Source organism: Onychomys torridus, chromosome 17 (assembly GCF_903995425.1).
Source record: "Onychomys torridus chromosome 17, mOncTor1.1, whole genome shotgun sequence".
Taxonomy (NCBI): domain Eukaryota; kingdom Metazoa; phylum Chordata; class Mammalia; order Rodentia; family Cricetidae; genus Onychomys; species Onychomys torridus.
In genome coordinates this window covers 39970489-39985976 of record NC_050459.1, presented here as the reverse complement: position 1 = coordinate 39985976, position 15488 = coordinate 39970489, and the positions used below count along the sequence as shown (strand labels likewise).

The window sequence follows — 15488 nt, the reverse complement described above, 5'->3', positions numbered from 1 at the left end:
TATTTCCCCTTTCTTGGCGTTCCTCTTTATGAGACTTCAAGTTCCTGTTACTAGCCTTGCAGAAAGAGGAACTGGGTCAAAGGGAAGCGATTAGAGAACTTGATCTGTACTGGGCACTTCCGCCACAGATCAGAGAAGAGAAGGACACGGCAGGGTAGGCTCCGGCAGCCAGAGGGTTAATACTCAGGCTGCCTGGATGCCATCTACTCCTGCCATGCTAGCTTCTTCCTGCCAGGGTCAAAGGCCCAGTGCCTCGGTACCGCCCACGCAACCATTTTGACGACCCCTTCTCACTTAACTCAGCTCTGGGCTAGGCAGATGGAATCTGAGGTTTCCAGGACAGTCAGCTCTATCGATTTCGGTTTATATTGTTTCATAGTCCTTGGATACACTGTATACAATGTTACCTGCTGGTTTATGTTCCAGAAATAATCACACCTCTGTGTTTTGTTTTTTAATTTTGTGTTTTTTAAGCTTCTGCTTTCCTTCTAATGTTCTATTGCTTCCTTATTTATTTACTTATGTCTAGTGTGTGTGTGCGAACCTGTGCCACATGAGTGCAGGTGCCCTTGAGGCTGGAGGAAGGAAGGTATCAGATCCCCAGAAGCTGGAGTTGCACCAGTGGTGAGCTGCTTGCCACGGGGCGCTGAGAACTGAGTTCCGGTCCTCTGGAAGAACAGGAAGCGCTCTCCACTGCTGAGCCGCTCTCCAGCTCTCCTTTTGTTTGTTTGAGACAGTCTTGCCATGTCGCCCTTGCTGGCCTCAAACCGGTTCCTGACTGTTTCCTTCGAGCTGGGGTAGCATGCATGTGCCACCATATCCAGTTCTAATTTCTTTTAAGATGCTAAACGTGTGTCAGTCATGGTGACACAGGCCTGCAGTCCTAGAATGAAGGAGGCCAAGGCAGGATGATCCCAAGTTCAAGGGCATCCGGGGCTGCTTAGCAAGACCCTGCCTCAAAAAAGCAAAACAACTTGTATTTGTTTCTTTGCTTCGGAAAGTCTTGTCTTGAGTGTAAAGCATGTGTGTGTTATGACATAAAGATTCAAGCTTTTTTCATATTTAAAGTGGTAAGCCCCAATTTACAGTTCTAGAGAAGTTTCTCTTATGTTATTTTGTGTATGCAGACTTATGTACAGAACACCATAATAGCTGAATCAATGCTTGGTTTTGTGGTATAAAGAGTCCGTGTGAATTTGAGGAAGCTCAGTTGTCTCGCTGATTTTCCTCAGTGCAGGTAGGGCAGAGTCTGAGGGAGATGAAGTACAAAATCTGTGAATTACTTCCAGATGTTAGCTCTAGGGCCCTAGTTCACCTTGTGGGCAGTTTGAGGGAGGTGTGTGGTTGGAAACAGCCTTGGGACTCTCAGCGTGAGGATTCTTGGGGCATGGGTGGCAGCTGAATGGGAGAGGATGAAGAACTCAGCAGACTTGGCCAACCTGCCAGCTCGGGGGGCATGTGGCAGACACCCCCCCCCCCCCCACCCGTGTGCCGTCCCTGTCTCTCCTCATGAATGCCTCGTCCTTCAGTCACTGACTAGAAGTCATTCTGCCCCGTGTGGAGCAGCCAAAGTGGGCACTTCTTCTGGCAGCTCGGTAGGCTCTGGTTGCTACTAGCAACATGTAAATGATGTGTGTACAACTGCCCAGCGCTGAGAGAAGATCACACAAGTAGAAGGGTGTGGCAGAGGAGCCGACTACAGTCAACAGCAACCACTTGGGAGGAGCTTTAGTGCATAAAATTGTTGTTTGTAGATACGCATCTAGATGTAAGTTATAGTCTACAGAAAATAAGATTAGATTGAAACCTTAAAACTTTTTCTTCTTAGGTAATTTTGTGAGAAAAATTTTGCAACCTGCTCTTCACTTAATTACCAAGGAAGGTGAAGATAAGATTCCAGAGGCAGCGGGCCATGAAGCTTCCTGTTTTTCAGCTGTATCACTAAAACAAGAGATTTCAGGGGCCTGGGAGCAGCACAGGCCCGATCTTTCCTTTTTAGTTGTGAAGACTAACATGGGGGAGAAGTGTCTTTTTGTAGACTTAGGTAAGTAACATCAGCACCATCAGCTGCCCGAGTCCTTTGGGAAAGGCAAGCCGGTGCCTGCTTGGGCTATGCTTAGGTCCTGTAATCCATTTGGAATGGATTTTCGCTTGTTGAGTGAAAAAGTCAAGATTCATCTTTTACTCTGTGGTGTCCAGTTACCTCAGCACCATTTGTTGGGAATGGCTATCATTCCCTACTGCTCGGCAGGACCATTTGCCATCAGTCTGGAGTCTGCACGTGTTTCAGACTGTGGTCTGTCTGTCTGTTGTTCATTCTGGCTATCGTTTCTTGGGCTAGTACTGCTACGTGATAGGGACCCACGTTTCTTTAATAATTCCTCATTTCTTGCCATGCTTTATAATTTTCTTTATAGAAATCTTACACCATTTGTTAGATTTGTTATAGATACTCTGTTGTTAGTTAGTGTGTTTGTTTGTGTTTGGTTTTGGTGCCTCCCTTTCCCGGGGGTTTTCTGCCCCAGCTGTAGCAGCTAGCTCTCAATCACAAATGTTATTCCTGGCACTTTGTCCTGTTCTTCTGTTGGCTCTCCTTTGAGGAGCTGCTGTTCCAGAATCATTTGGTTAGCTCTCCGCCTGGGGCCTTCTCTCATCTTAGCTTCAGCTCATCTTAATTTGTATATTGCTTTAATTTTGTATGTGAGAAAGAATCATCTTTTCTAGCAACTCTGTAGAAAAATAATATTTGCTGACCACAAAACTAACCATGGAAACATGGATTCATTTTTTATATTAATTTTTGATGCAGGAGTTTATACAAGAAACAGAAACTTTCGAATGTATCAATCATCCAAGATAGGAAAATGTGTGGCTTTGGAGGTTGCTGAAGATAATAGATTTATTCCAGAACAGTCAAAAGACATTTCTGAGGAAAACCAATATTTCCTGTCTTCCCTGGTGAGCAATGTCAGGTCTGTAGAGCAGAATTAATCATCATGTATTTATGTAAATAGCATTGCATATTGCTAAAATATGAATCGTATAAATTGATTCTGCCTTAAGAAAAAGGAAGTTTGTTTTTAAAAGTCTCTTTTCCTTATGTCTGAAAAATAATAGCAAGAAATGTTTCTAACAATTCAATTTCCTCTTTATGATTTTTTCCTTTTTTATGATTATATTTAATGTATTCTAAAGTTCCAGTTAGTCTAAAACTTTATAAAGTAGAAAATAATGACATTTGCATTGTGTTTGAAAGTATAATTACCACTGTCTCAATTTCTTTCTACATATACACATCTACATTTAGAACTTACAGAGCTCCCTAATCAAAAACTCTCTTGCCTTGGGTCTAGCTAGCTCATGGTTATAGCACTTGCCTGGAGTACTCAAGGCCGTGTATTTGACCCGCTGCACCAAGCCCCAGAAAATACGTTTTAACTTGGATCATTGCTCATATGGTTTTGTCACATGATTTTTTTTTCTAGTCACCCTCCTGTCACAAATATTTGCCAAGTTAATAGTTTGCCAGCAATCATAACTAAAATGTATCAATGCTGTGAGCTTCCGTACCACAGTGGCATGCCTTATTGTCAGGTCTGGTGTACATTAGGTTTCTATGTGTCGGTCACTCCTTCCACTTTTGCTGGAGTGGCAGTTCGGTCTGCTCAGAATGTGGTTAGTACCCAGACCCGTCTTAATTCTAGCTCCTGGGAAGTGGACTTGTAAGGACAAGGAGCTCAGGATCACCATTGGTTACACAGTAGGTTCAAGGCCAGCCAGACTACATGAAACCATGTGTTCACCCTTCATCACCCTGCCCCCCAAACCAACAAACACAAGCAAAGCCCTAAAACAAACAAAGCTAACAACTAGACTAAACCACATCAACTTACTAGGTTGTTTTTGCCCTTACCTTCCTCACGAGGTTTTGCTTTGGGGTTTTTGTTTTTTAAGACAGAGACTCACTGTGTAATCTGGTGGGCCTGGAATTCATTATATAAACCAAGAGGGCCTCAAATTCACAGAAATCCACCTGCCTCTGTATCTTCCCAAAATTTTTTAAGGAAAAAATTCTGTAGAAATTAATTTTAAGAATACATATTAAGTTGGGTGTGGTTGCACATGCCTTTAATTCCAGTACTCAGGAGACAGAGGCATGCAGGTCTCTGAGTTCAAGGACTGCCTGGTCTATAGAGCAAATTCCAGGACAGCCAGGACTACAGAGAGAAAACCTGTCAAAAAGCAAACAAACAAAAAAGGAATAAATATTAAAGAATTTTTCTCTAGGAAAAGTTATGTGTAGTAGGAAGATACATTCCCTCTTACCATATATCTCTATTTTGTTTGGGTTCCTTTGATACTTCTCAAAAGAAAGATCTAAGACTTGTAGCCCTGGCTGACCTGGAACCCACTCTGTAGACCAGGCTGGCCTTGAACTCAGATCCATCTGCTTCTGCCTCCCGGGTGCTGGGATTAAAGGCGTGCACCACCACAGACCAAAGACTTTTAAAGTGGGAATACTGACCTGCCTTCCCGGTTGTTGAATTAAGTTTGGAACACACACATAGCACGCCCCCCTCCGGTGGCCGCTCGCATTGGGGGCAGTGTCTGTCTGCACTTGTGGATGTGGTACAGCAGTGCAGTTGGTCTGAACCCTGTGGAGTTCCAGTGCAGCTTCACAGCGAGAGGTTCCCCTCCTGAGACCCCTAACCCGTGCTTTGCACAGCCACGGGAATGCCAGGCATTTCTCTTCTGGAGTGGAAGGAAGGCCAAGTTCTTGGTGGTTAGTGTAAATTTTGGCCACCCCCCCCATCTCCCCCTCCCATGCTCTCATTACCCTTTTCTTGCATATTCGTGGCTTAAAAATCTTAACAGAGGGGCTGGGGAATTAGGTCAGTGGTAGAGCGCTTGCCTAGCAAGCACAAGGCCCTGGGTTCGATCCTCAGCTTAAAAAAAAAAAAAATCCTAACAGAAAGTTCAAAGGTCTGTGTGTTTGGGAGTAGAACTATACTTTCAATCATTTTGGTTACCCTAGAAGCCTTGGATTACTCTGTAAAGAAATTATTTTAAACAATCCCCAAAGACTTTTAAAGGCCATGGTTGTTTTTTTTTTTTTTTTCTTGTTTGTTTGTCTCTTTTTCTGTTATGTTTTATGTGCATTGGGGTTTTGCCTGCATGCATGTCTGTGTGAGGGTGTCAGAAGCCCTGAGACTGGAGTTACACACAGGTGTGAGCTGCCATGTGGGTGCTGGGAATCGAACCCTGGTCCCCTGGAAGAGCAGCCAGTGCTCTTAACCATCTCTGCAGCCTCCAGGAAACTGTTCTCATTGGCGTAATCTTACATTATGAGGTAAGACTGGCGCCTTGGGGGTAACAGTGAAGGCACGAGGGACTGCTTCCTCTACTTTAATTCTAACGTAATGTGCCTTTCTTTCTTTCGCACGTTCTCTAGGTTCTCAGACACGTTACGAATTCTCACATGTGACGCGCCTCAGACTGAAAGAAAGCGGGCTGAGTATTTGAACAGCACCGGCACGTCAGGTAACTTGAAACAATTTCACATTCAAATTTAGGCACCTCAAATCTGTTTTGCTTTAAAAATCTTACATTTTAAGTACCCGTATCTGCTGATCATTTTAAAACTAGTTCTTCTAGATTCCTAACCAGGTTGGACATATTATGAGAAAATTTTATAGGTGTTTATTAGTTAAAATACCTGATTTTCATTTTGTGGTATTTAGATAATACATAAATAATGCATTTTATACAGAACAAGCACATCAAAATATGAGCACATAAGCTTTCACCCCATTTTTAAAGAAGTATTTTTGTGGTGGATGTTTTGACTGCATGTTTGTCTATACAAACCGTGTGCATGTCGGCGCCGATGGAGGCCGAAGTAACCACTAAGTCATCTCCCCAACCCGGCTCTCACCCTCTGCCCACACACAAAGAGGGCTCAGGCTAACAGCATTTGCCACCAAGCCTGACAACCCAAATTCAGTCCAGGGGCCCATGTGGAAGTCAAAAATTGACTCCCACAACTTATGCTCTGACCTCCACACTCACTCTGTGACACACGTGCGTGTGACACACACACACACACACAGACACCCCTAAATGAATGTATTTTTTAAAATTATAGGTAACTGCTACCATAGTTTCCTCTTTAACTTTGCACTCCTGCAAAGGTGTTCCACATATGACTTTATCGTATTTTGTCCATTCCTGTACTGAAGAACATATAGGGTTTTTTTTTTTTTTTTTTAAGACAGGGTTTCTCTGTAGCTTTGGAGCCTGTCCTGGACTAGCTCTGTAGCCCAGGCTGGCCTGGAACTCAGAGATCCACCTGCCTCTGCCTTCCGAGTGCTGGGATTACAGGCGTGCGCCACCACTGCCTGGCGGGTTTTTTTAAAGTTTCTTATATAAAGCCTCCAATAAGTACTTTTATTCACATATGTTGGTATATCATTAGAATAGTGAAAAACTCCATTCTAAGTATACAACAGAATTGGATGACCTACTCCATAACTACAAAGTTTAGATTTGTAAGGCCTGTATAATGTGGAAGACACATTATGATAAGAGAAAAAGTAAGGTCTAAAATTACAAGTATAGAGCACTTGCCCTGGGTTCAGTAGGTTCCCTGTTGCTACAACAACAACAACAACAAACACACACACACACACACACACACACACACACACACACACACACACCATATGATTACAAGCCTGTTAAAAACATGGGCAACATTTCCTGTGTTTATTTCTTCTGATTGTTTAAGATATATTTCTAGACATTGTCTGGGAGTTTTTTCCTCATTTTTACACTGAAATATTTCCTAAAATGTCTCCAGCTATATATTTAACTACTTTAAGTGAAATTACAACTTCATTTTAAGAAAACTAGATTTTTCTGTTATTAAAACCTAAATGAGGGGGGTAGGGGGTGGAGGGGTGGCGGCGCATGCCTTTAATACCAGCACTCGGGAGGCAGAGCCAGGAGAATCTCTGTGAGTTCGAGGCCAGCCTGGTCTACAAAGTGAGTTCCAGGAAAGGCTCCAGAGCTACACAGAGAAACCCTGTCTCGAAAACAAACAAACAAACAAACAAAAAACCTAAATGAATTTGTGATCGGATCATGCTAAGTTATGACAGTAGATTCTGAGATATAAAGTTAGTGCCTTCCAGTGAGAGACCCAGGAAACACACATTGAGTTCATGATTTCCTAGGGGAGATGGAAGGCCTTGGGGTATCTCCGTAAGGTGTTGATGTCTTACCTAGGAGGAGGCAGCTTGGAGGAAGACTTATACCACTATGCTTGATAAAGCACAACAGTTGCTTGTGGTAGGCAGGGTAGTAGTGTCTGGCCAATTTTGTAGTGTGGGTGTTCCTGCTTACTCCCTGCTCAGACAAGATGGCAGAGAGGTCTGTTTTTGTCTTGAATCCTTGTGACCTCAGGATGGCCTCAGTATCTACCTACTGAAGTCCTGTTAACAGCCAAACATCAAGGCCGAAGTAGCAGTCAGGCCGGCCACCTGGAGGCAACACCCAGGCTCAGCCAGGAGACCTGTGGCGCCACCTCTGGGCTGAGGGTCCACCTCTCCTCTTTGTCTTTTTAAAAACTAGCCAGCATTTGACCTGGTTGAAGTTTCAGTCTTAACTGCCTCCTTCTGGCACAGCAAGAGCCCAAGAGCGGACAGTAAGGCAGCTGGGAAAGAGGGAGGGACGACCCTTGGCTGTGTGAGCTCATGTGATCAGTGTGGGTTCAGCATTTAACCGTTGTTCCCGTTTGCACATACTTCTCTGTGGCAGTTGAGTCCATTGAAGGGTTTCAGTGCTCCCCGTACCCTGAAGTTGACCAGTTCGTTCTTTCTTTGGTGAATAAACACGACGTCAGAGGAGGTAAAGCTTGGCTTACTTTTCACTAACTCCCACATGACAGAGCGATAGTTCCTTGAGCAGCAACCTTTGCATTTCAGGAATTCGGCGTTGGAGCTACTTTGTCCCCGAAGAATTACTGGTTTATGATATTTGCAAATACCGCTGGTGTGAAAACATTGGAAGAGCCCACAAAAGTAATAATATTATGTAAGTAATATTGTTTATTAATGGCTTGTGCACCTTTAACATATATTTAAAATACTTATAATTTTAAAAACAATGTTGACAATATAAAATCATGTTTATAATGTGTAAATGTCTGCCCTGTATAAGGTGTAAAAACTATATACTTAGCACTGGCTGCTCTTGCAGAGGACCCAGGTTCAGTTCCCTGTGGGGAGATTTAACGCTATGCAAAAAAATATTTCAAGTTTTATTTTTATTAGTTAGAACTGTCGAGTTTCCTCCTGACTTTGACGTTTGCTCAGTTTGGCATATTTCACTGGTGCTGTGGAGGCTGGAAGGCATCGGCTTCCCTGGAACTGGAGTTACGAACAGCTGTGAGCTGTCGTGTGGTGTTGGCAGCAGGAGCTGCATGGGCTCTGAACTGCTGAGCCATCCTCCAGCCCAAACTAATGCATCTACTTCTTTTTTTAAGATTTGTCCATCTTACCCAAATTGTCAGAGCTTAGTTTTAGTATGTGTTGCATTTACTGCCTAATAGTATTGGATCTGCTTTATTTTTTAATCAATTTGGCAATAATTTAATTAGTCTTTGAATTTTTTTTTATGTTTTCCTTTTTTACTATTTCTTGTATTTTATTGTTCATTTTCCAAGGTGTCATTAGTCATTTTTCTTTTGTAACATAAGGTATAAAAACTATAAATTATGGTTGGGGATTTAGCTCAGTGGTAGAGCGCTTGCCTAGCAAGCGCAAGTTCCTGGGTTCCATCCTCAGCTCCACATACAACAACAACAAAAAAAACTATAAATTTCCCTGTAAAGATCACTTTAGCTGTTTTTCACATAATAATGTAGTATTTCTGGTTGCACTCAGGCCTACACATTTTAAATTTCCATTGTATCTACTGAAGCTATAGGTTATTTAGAAATGTTTTTATTTTTAAATTATGGGTTTCTCTAAGCCACCTTTTTATTTGCAAAATTGGCCTTGTGGTTAGAGAATGTGTTATATATAAACCAAGTCATTTAAGATTTATTCATTTTTACTTTATGAGTGTTTGCCTGCTTAGTGTATGTGCACCACATATGTGCCTGGTGCATGTGGAGGCCAGAAGGCATCGGCCTCCCTAGAACTAGAGTTACGGACAGTTGTGAGCTGTCATGTGGTGTTGGCAGCAAACTTGGGCCCTCTGCAAGAGCTGCCAAGTGCTCTGAACTGCTGAGCCATCCCTCCAGCCCATAATAATGCACCTACTTATTTATTTTTTTTAAGATTTATTTATATTTATGTGTATGGTGTTTTGTTTTTGTTTTTGTTTTTGAGACAGGGTTTCTTTGTAGCTTTGGAGCCTGTCCTGGACTAGCTCTGCCTACTGAGTGCTGGGATTACAGGCGTGCACCACCACCACCCGGCTTATGTGTATGTTTATGTGTACCTGGGTGAATTTATGTGCACCATGGGCATGCAAGTGCCCTCAGAGGGTAAAGGATCCTCTGGAACTTCAGTTACAGGAAGTTGTGAGCCAACTGATATGGGTACTACAAACTGAACTGGGTCCTCTGCATGAGCAGTAAGCCCTCTCTAATACTAAGTCATGTCTCCAGCCCTTAAACTAATCCTTTTAAATTTGAGGATGCCCAGAGTATAGCTAGCGTGGAGTCAGTCTTTATTAATGGCTTGCACATGATTACAAAGAGCTACTTCAGATCCAGTTTGTTAACTGCATTGATGTTGTTTTATTCATATTTTCTGCATCTTTACTGGTATTTTGGTGGTTAATTTATCTGTAGATTTCTAAGAGAAGACGTTTTATCAAATCCTTATCAAAGAATTTGAGAAGTTCATACAATGTTTATTTTTTCTTTTTACAAATAAATGTGTATAGTGGGCGGTGGTGGCGCATGCCTTTAATCCCAGCACTTGGGAGGCCGAGGCAGGCAGATCTCTGTGTGTTCGAGGCCAGCATGGTCCCCAGAGTGAGTTCCAGGACAGGTACCAAAGCTACAGAGAAACCCTGTCTGGGAAAAGAAAAAAAAAGTGTATTTTTCTTTTATTGAAAATAATTTTTTCCTCCCTTAATATATCCTAATTGTGGTTTTCCCTCCCTCTACTCCTCCCAGTTTCTCCCCACCTCCCTCTCTTCTGGATTGACCCCTTTCTCTCATTAGAAAAACAAATAGGTAAGGGGTAATAATAAAATAAAATATAACAAGATAAAACAAAAACACATTGAAATAGGTCAAAACAAACTAACAGAAGGAAGAGAGAACAAGAGAAGGCACAAGAAGCAGATGTAGATGCAGAGACCCATTTGCACACTCAGAAACCCCATAAAAACACTAAACTAGAAGCCATATGGAAAAAATATACATGTAGGGTGTCTTACTTAGGATTTTATTGCTGTGAAGAGACACCATGACCATGGCAACTCATATAAAGAAAACATTTAATTGGGGTGGCTCACTTATGGTTTCAGAGGTTCAGTCCATTGTAATCACGATGGTGAGTATGGTGGCGTGCAGGCAGATTTAGTATTGGAGCTGAGAGTGCTACATCTTAGACAATAGGAAGTCAACTGATTGTCACACTGAGGAAAGCCTGAGCAAAAGAGACCTCAAAGCCCGCCCCCAGTGACATACTTCCTCCAACAAACCATACTTTCTAATAGTGTCACTCCCTTTGGGGGCCATTTTTCAGAATGCCATTTAGGATAAAAAGAGAGAAAAATATATAAAACAAAAATAAAAGATAAAAAAAAATTTTAAAAAGGAGGAAAAGCCCTGACATGACATTATGAGACAAGGAACCTCCAAAGACACTGTTGTTCATTTTCTGTTGACCATCTACTGCTGGGCATGCAGCCTACCCTTAAGAGTGCTTTGTTTCCTCTTTGAAACTTCCTTGGAGGAAACTAAAGTTTCATTTGTGAGTGGTTATCAATTGGTGATAGCTTCTGGGTTAGGGGTGGGAGCACGCGTCCACTTCTTTTAGCTCTAGGATCCCATCTGGTGCAGAACCGGTCAGGCCTGAGCATGCTGCCTCAGTCTCTATCAGTTCATATGTGCATCCATCCTTATACAATGTATTATAATCAATCATATTCACACTAATTCCTTCCCCAAATCCTTCCAGATCAACCCTCACCTTCCTGCCTTCCCATATGTTTCTGAGTTTGGGGTCATCTGTTGGAGTGTAGTTGACCTACCAAGAGCTACACCCTTAAAGAAAACTGACTCTTCCCTCCTCCAGAAGCCATCAACTGTCTGCATCCCTCATTTAGGGGTGCCAACTGGTGAACCTCCTGCCATTCCATGATTGAATATTGACTAGCTGATCTTGTGCAAGTTTTGTGCAGGCAACCACAGCTGCTGTGCGTTCACAAGGGTCATGGCCCTTCATGTCCAGAAGACAGTGTTTTGCAGCAGTGTTCCTGACCTCCAGCTCTTGGTGTTTCCACCCCCTCTTCTACAATAGTCCCTGAGCCTTGGGTGGGAAGTGAGATACAGACATTCTGTTTGTGACGGAATACCCCACCCTCCCTGTCTCTACTGATCTCTGTGAAGAGATTTGTCATCCTCACAGCGCTGGTCACTCTGGTTTGGTTTGGTTTTCAAGGCAGGGTTTCTCTGTGTAGCCCTGGCTGTCCTGGAACTTTTGTAGACCTAGCTAAACTCACAGAGATCCCCTGCCTCTGCCTCCGAGTGCTGGGATTAAAGGTGTACACCCCCCACACCTGGCATGTTGTCCACTCTTGCTAGTGTATTTTGAGGCTATATTATTTTGATGGCTATAACTTGAAAACTTCTGGATCTTCCTAGAGAAATGCCCTGCTTTTTTTTTTTTCCTATTCAGAAGTCCATTTATATAGTGTATATATTGATGTGTGCACATGCAGGTAAGTGCCTATCTGTGGAAGTCAGAAGACAAAAATTTTTTTCCAAGACAGGGTTTTTCTGTATAGCTTTGCGCCTTTCCTGGATCTCACTCTGTAGTCCAGGCTGGCCTCGAACTCACAGAGATTCGCCTGCCTCTGCCTCCCAGAGTGCTGGGATTAAAGGCATGCACCACCACTGCCCAGTGACAAAATTCTCAAGAGGGTCTCTTCACTGGCCTAGAGCTCACCAATTAGACAAGGCTGGCTGGTCAGTGAGTCCCAAAGATCTGCTTGTCTCTACATCCACCACTGGGATCACACGTGTGCCACCACTTGTGGCCTTTTAAAAAAATGCATGTGTGTGTATTGTGTGTTTTCTGTGTTTGTGCATGCAGGTGCCCTCAGCCTTGCATGCATGTGCAGACTACAGATTATCATCAAGTGTCTTCCTCTACGCCTTCCATCTTGTCTTTTGAGATAGAATACCTTGCTCAACCTGGAGCTCACCATTTGGGCTCGGTTGGCTGGCAAGCTCCTGGGATCTTCCTGCATTCCCCCTTCCCAGGTTCCCCACTCCCACACTGGGCGCAGATGTGCCTGCCCCGTTTTCATGTGGGTTCTTGGGATCTGGACTCAGGTCTTCAAACTTGGGCAACAAGTGCTTTCCCCACTGAGCCGACTCCCTAGACTCCTGGTTTGTTTTCACATGGATTCCAAGGGTAGAACCCAGAGCCTTGTGCATAAGCGCTTCCCCATGGATCCTTCTCAGCCCCTGTGTTTCCTTAGCAACCTGTTTTCTTTTGATTAGACATGTTTATTTTCATCCTTTAGCTTTTTAAGCTTTCTCCACCTTTTAAGTTGTAGGCATATCTCTGGCAAATGGCATATATCTGAACTTTATTTTCTATACAGTATGGGTATTAATGCTTTCTTTTCTTTATACATAAAGGATTCTGGTTGACCTGAAAAATGAAGTTTGGTATCAAAAATGCCATGACCCTGTATGTAAAGCACAAAACTTCAAATCTAACTGTGAGTTATTAATTTTTATAGTGAATTTTATATTAATTTCATAAAGTGAAAATTAGACATCCACCTAAAAATATTCCATCTTTTTGATTCAGGTTTCCCATTACCCACTGAAGTAAGTCTCCTGTTTCTTCTGAAAGAGGTGAGTGTAGCTCTTGGCCTTGTGTTTTGGTACATAGCATAGTGAACTATGGCCATTATCCAGTGCAGATGGCCCTTAAACACAGTGTGAGGCACTTGTGTTCACTGTGGGACACATTAATCATCTTCCCCCCTTGGCCTCTCATAAGATGGACCGCTAGGTAATAAAGTGAGTAGTCAGTTTAGTCCCAGGCATGTAAGTTTCTTACGTTTTGCTTTATAGAGTAAACCAAGGTGCTTCCTGAGTGTCTGTCTGACCGACAGTATCTGTAGGTTGGATTTCTATCTGTACAACTGTGTCAAAGGGAATACACAATTTTGGTTTTGTATATTATTAGCTTGCCAAACCAACATTTAATCCAATTCATTTATTTAGTGTTTAAAAAAAACCATAAAAAGCAAAGGTGAGTTGGGCTGGGTGGTTCATGTTGCAGAGCACTTACTGCTCCTGTAGAATAACTGGGTTCAGTTCCTAGCGCCCACATGGTGACTCACAACTCCGGTTCCATGGGGTCCAGTGCCCTCTTCTGACCTCCGCAACCTCCTGCATGCATTTGGCATACATACATCTACACAAAAAATATTAAAGAAAAAAAAAAGCAAAAAGGTAAAAACCTTCACACATAATTTGGCCAAACTGATATAAAGATTTTAGCATGAGTCTTCCATTGTTTACACTTGTGTGTACTCACTTTGTTTCTAAAGTCGTAATGCATGGAGCTAGGTTTCTTTCTTTTTTTGAGCTGAGGATCGAACCCAGGGCCTTGCGCTTGCTAGGCAAGCGCTCTACCAGCGAGCTAAATCCCCAACCCTAGGATTCTTCTCTGAAGTATCAGAAACATCTTCATTACGTGCTGTTGCCAGATTGCTCCATGAGATCCTAGGCATTGAGACTGTACAGATGTTGATGAAAGCACCTGCTGCTAAGCTGGCCACTGCTGAGAGCACCATCAAATCACCACCAGCCTGGAGACAAATGTCAGGCCACTTTCCATTCGTACTTACTGATGAAGCTGTGTTCTTTTTAGGTTATTTCTCTTCCTCTTAGGAATTTGTGTCCATTTTCCTATGACATGTTAATATTTTTGTCATGCATTATTTACATTTTTTATTTTCACCCATATCTATCAACACCCTCTTTCAGATTGCCATGGTTAGAATAAATGACCTGCTATAAGCTGAACAGTGCTTACATTTATATCCTAGAAAACTGGCATCTTTGAAACCTACATTTAAAATCTCTTCTGAAAACATTTTTTATTTTATGTGTATGAGTATTTTGACTACAGGTATGTCTATGCACCACATGTGTGCTTGGTACCCAAGGAAGCAGAAGAAAGCATGGCGTTCGCTGGAACTCTAGTTACAGATGGTTGTGAGGCACCATGTGTGTGCTGGGGAATGAACCTGGGTCCTCTGGAAAGGCAGCCTCTTCACCACTGAGCCATCTCTGCAGACCCAGCATCCAGGTTTAAAGGGAAAATGCCATGAGCTGGCCATAAAGAACTGACAGGCAGACCCTCCCTCAGGCAGACTGCCAGGCTTACAAGTGCTAGAAATAACTAGGAACAGGTTAAAAATCCTAAACTGTCTCCTGAAAGGGTAATGTATCCTTGTTTGAGTTTGAGTGCTTTCATTTCTTTTGCAGTGCTGGGAATTGAACCTGGGGCCTCATCCATGGGAAGCAAGTGCTCTCCCCTGAGCTACATTCCCAGTCACTGATTTATTTTGGTGACTGGTTTTGGTGGAATTTTTTTCTTTTCTGATACCCCCAAAATGCCACATGAAAGTATTCTTGGTGTACAATATTACCATTATTTGAGCATAACTTAAATGTTTATTATTTAGGAATAACTCTAGAAATAGTGCCTTTCAAGTGAACAGTTAACATTGCCATTCCCCCTCATCTTTATAATATATATACATATGTGTGTGTGTGTGTGTATATATATATACACACACACACACACACACACACACACACACACATTTTTATACATACATATATAGAGATATGCATTTGTGTGTGCTCATGTGTGTGCATTAGCACACACATACAGGCCAGAGGGACAATTTTGGGTGTCTTTCCTTAGGAGCCTTTTGGTTTTGAGACAGCTTCTGACTGGGCTGGTATTCTCAGGAGGCTTGGCTGGATGGCCACTAAGCTCCAAGCATCCATCTCTTTCTACCTCCCTAGCACTGGGATTACATGCCTGGCTTTTTTACATAGAGTCTAGGGAGTGATTTTTGTTAACTTAGAAATGTATTTTCACCAGGCAGCAGTGACACTTAATCCCAGCACTTGGGAGCAGAGGCAGGCAGATCTCTGTGAGGTCAAGGCCAGCCTGGTCTACAGAGTGAGTTCCAAGCAG

The 15488-nt window shown here is 42.7% G+C and overlaps 1 protein-coding gene across 2 annotated transcripts in view; it reads left to right on the top strand.

The window, feature by feature from the left end:
* Window positions 1–15488, top strand: part of Primpol (primase and DNA directed polymerase) — a 36372-nt gene that overhangs the window by 19667 nt on the left and 1217 nt on the right. For both annotated transcript variants that reach the window (XM_036209199.1, XM_036209198.1), the window contains 7 exons: window positions 1829–2044; window positions 2810–2972; window positions 5453–5541; window positions 7819–7908; window positions 7986–8094; window positions 12896–12978; window positions 13071–13117. In XM_036209199.1, coding sequence (XP_036065092.1) covers window positions 1829–2044; window positions 2810–2972; window positions 5453–5541; window positions 7819–7908; window positions 7986–8094; window positions 12896–12978; window positions 13071–13117 — 797 coding nt within the window. The remainder of the gene's footprint in view (window positions 1–1828; window positions 2045–2809; window positions 2973–5452; window positions 5542–7818; window positions 7909–7985; window positions 8095–12895; window positions 12979–13070; window positions 13118–15488) is intronic.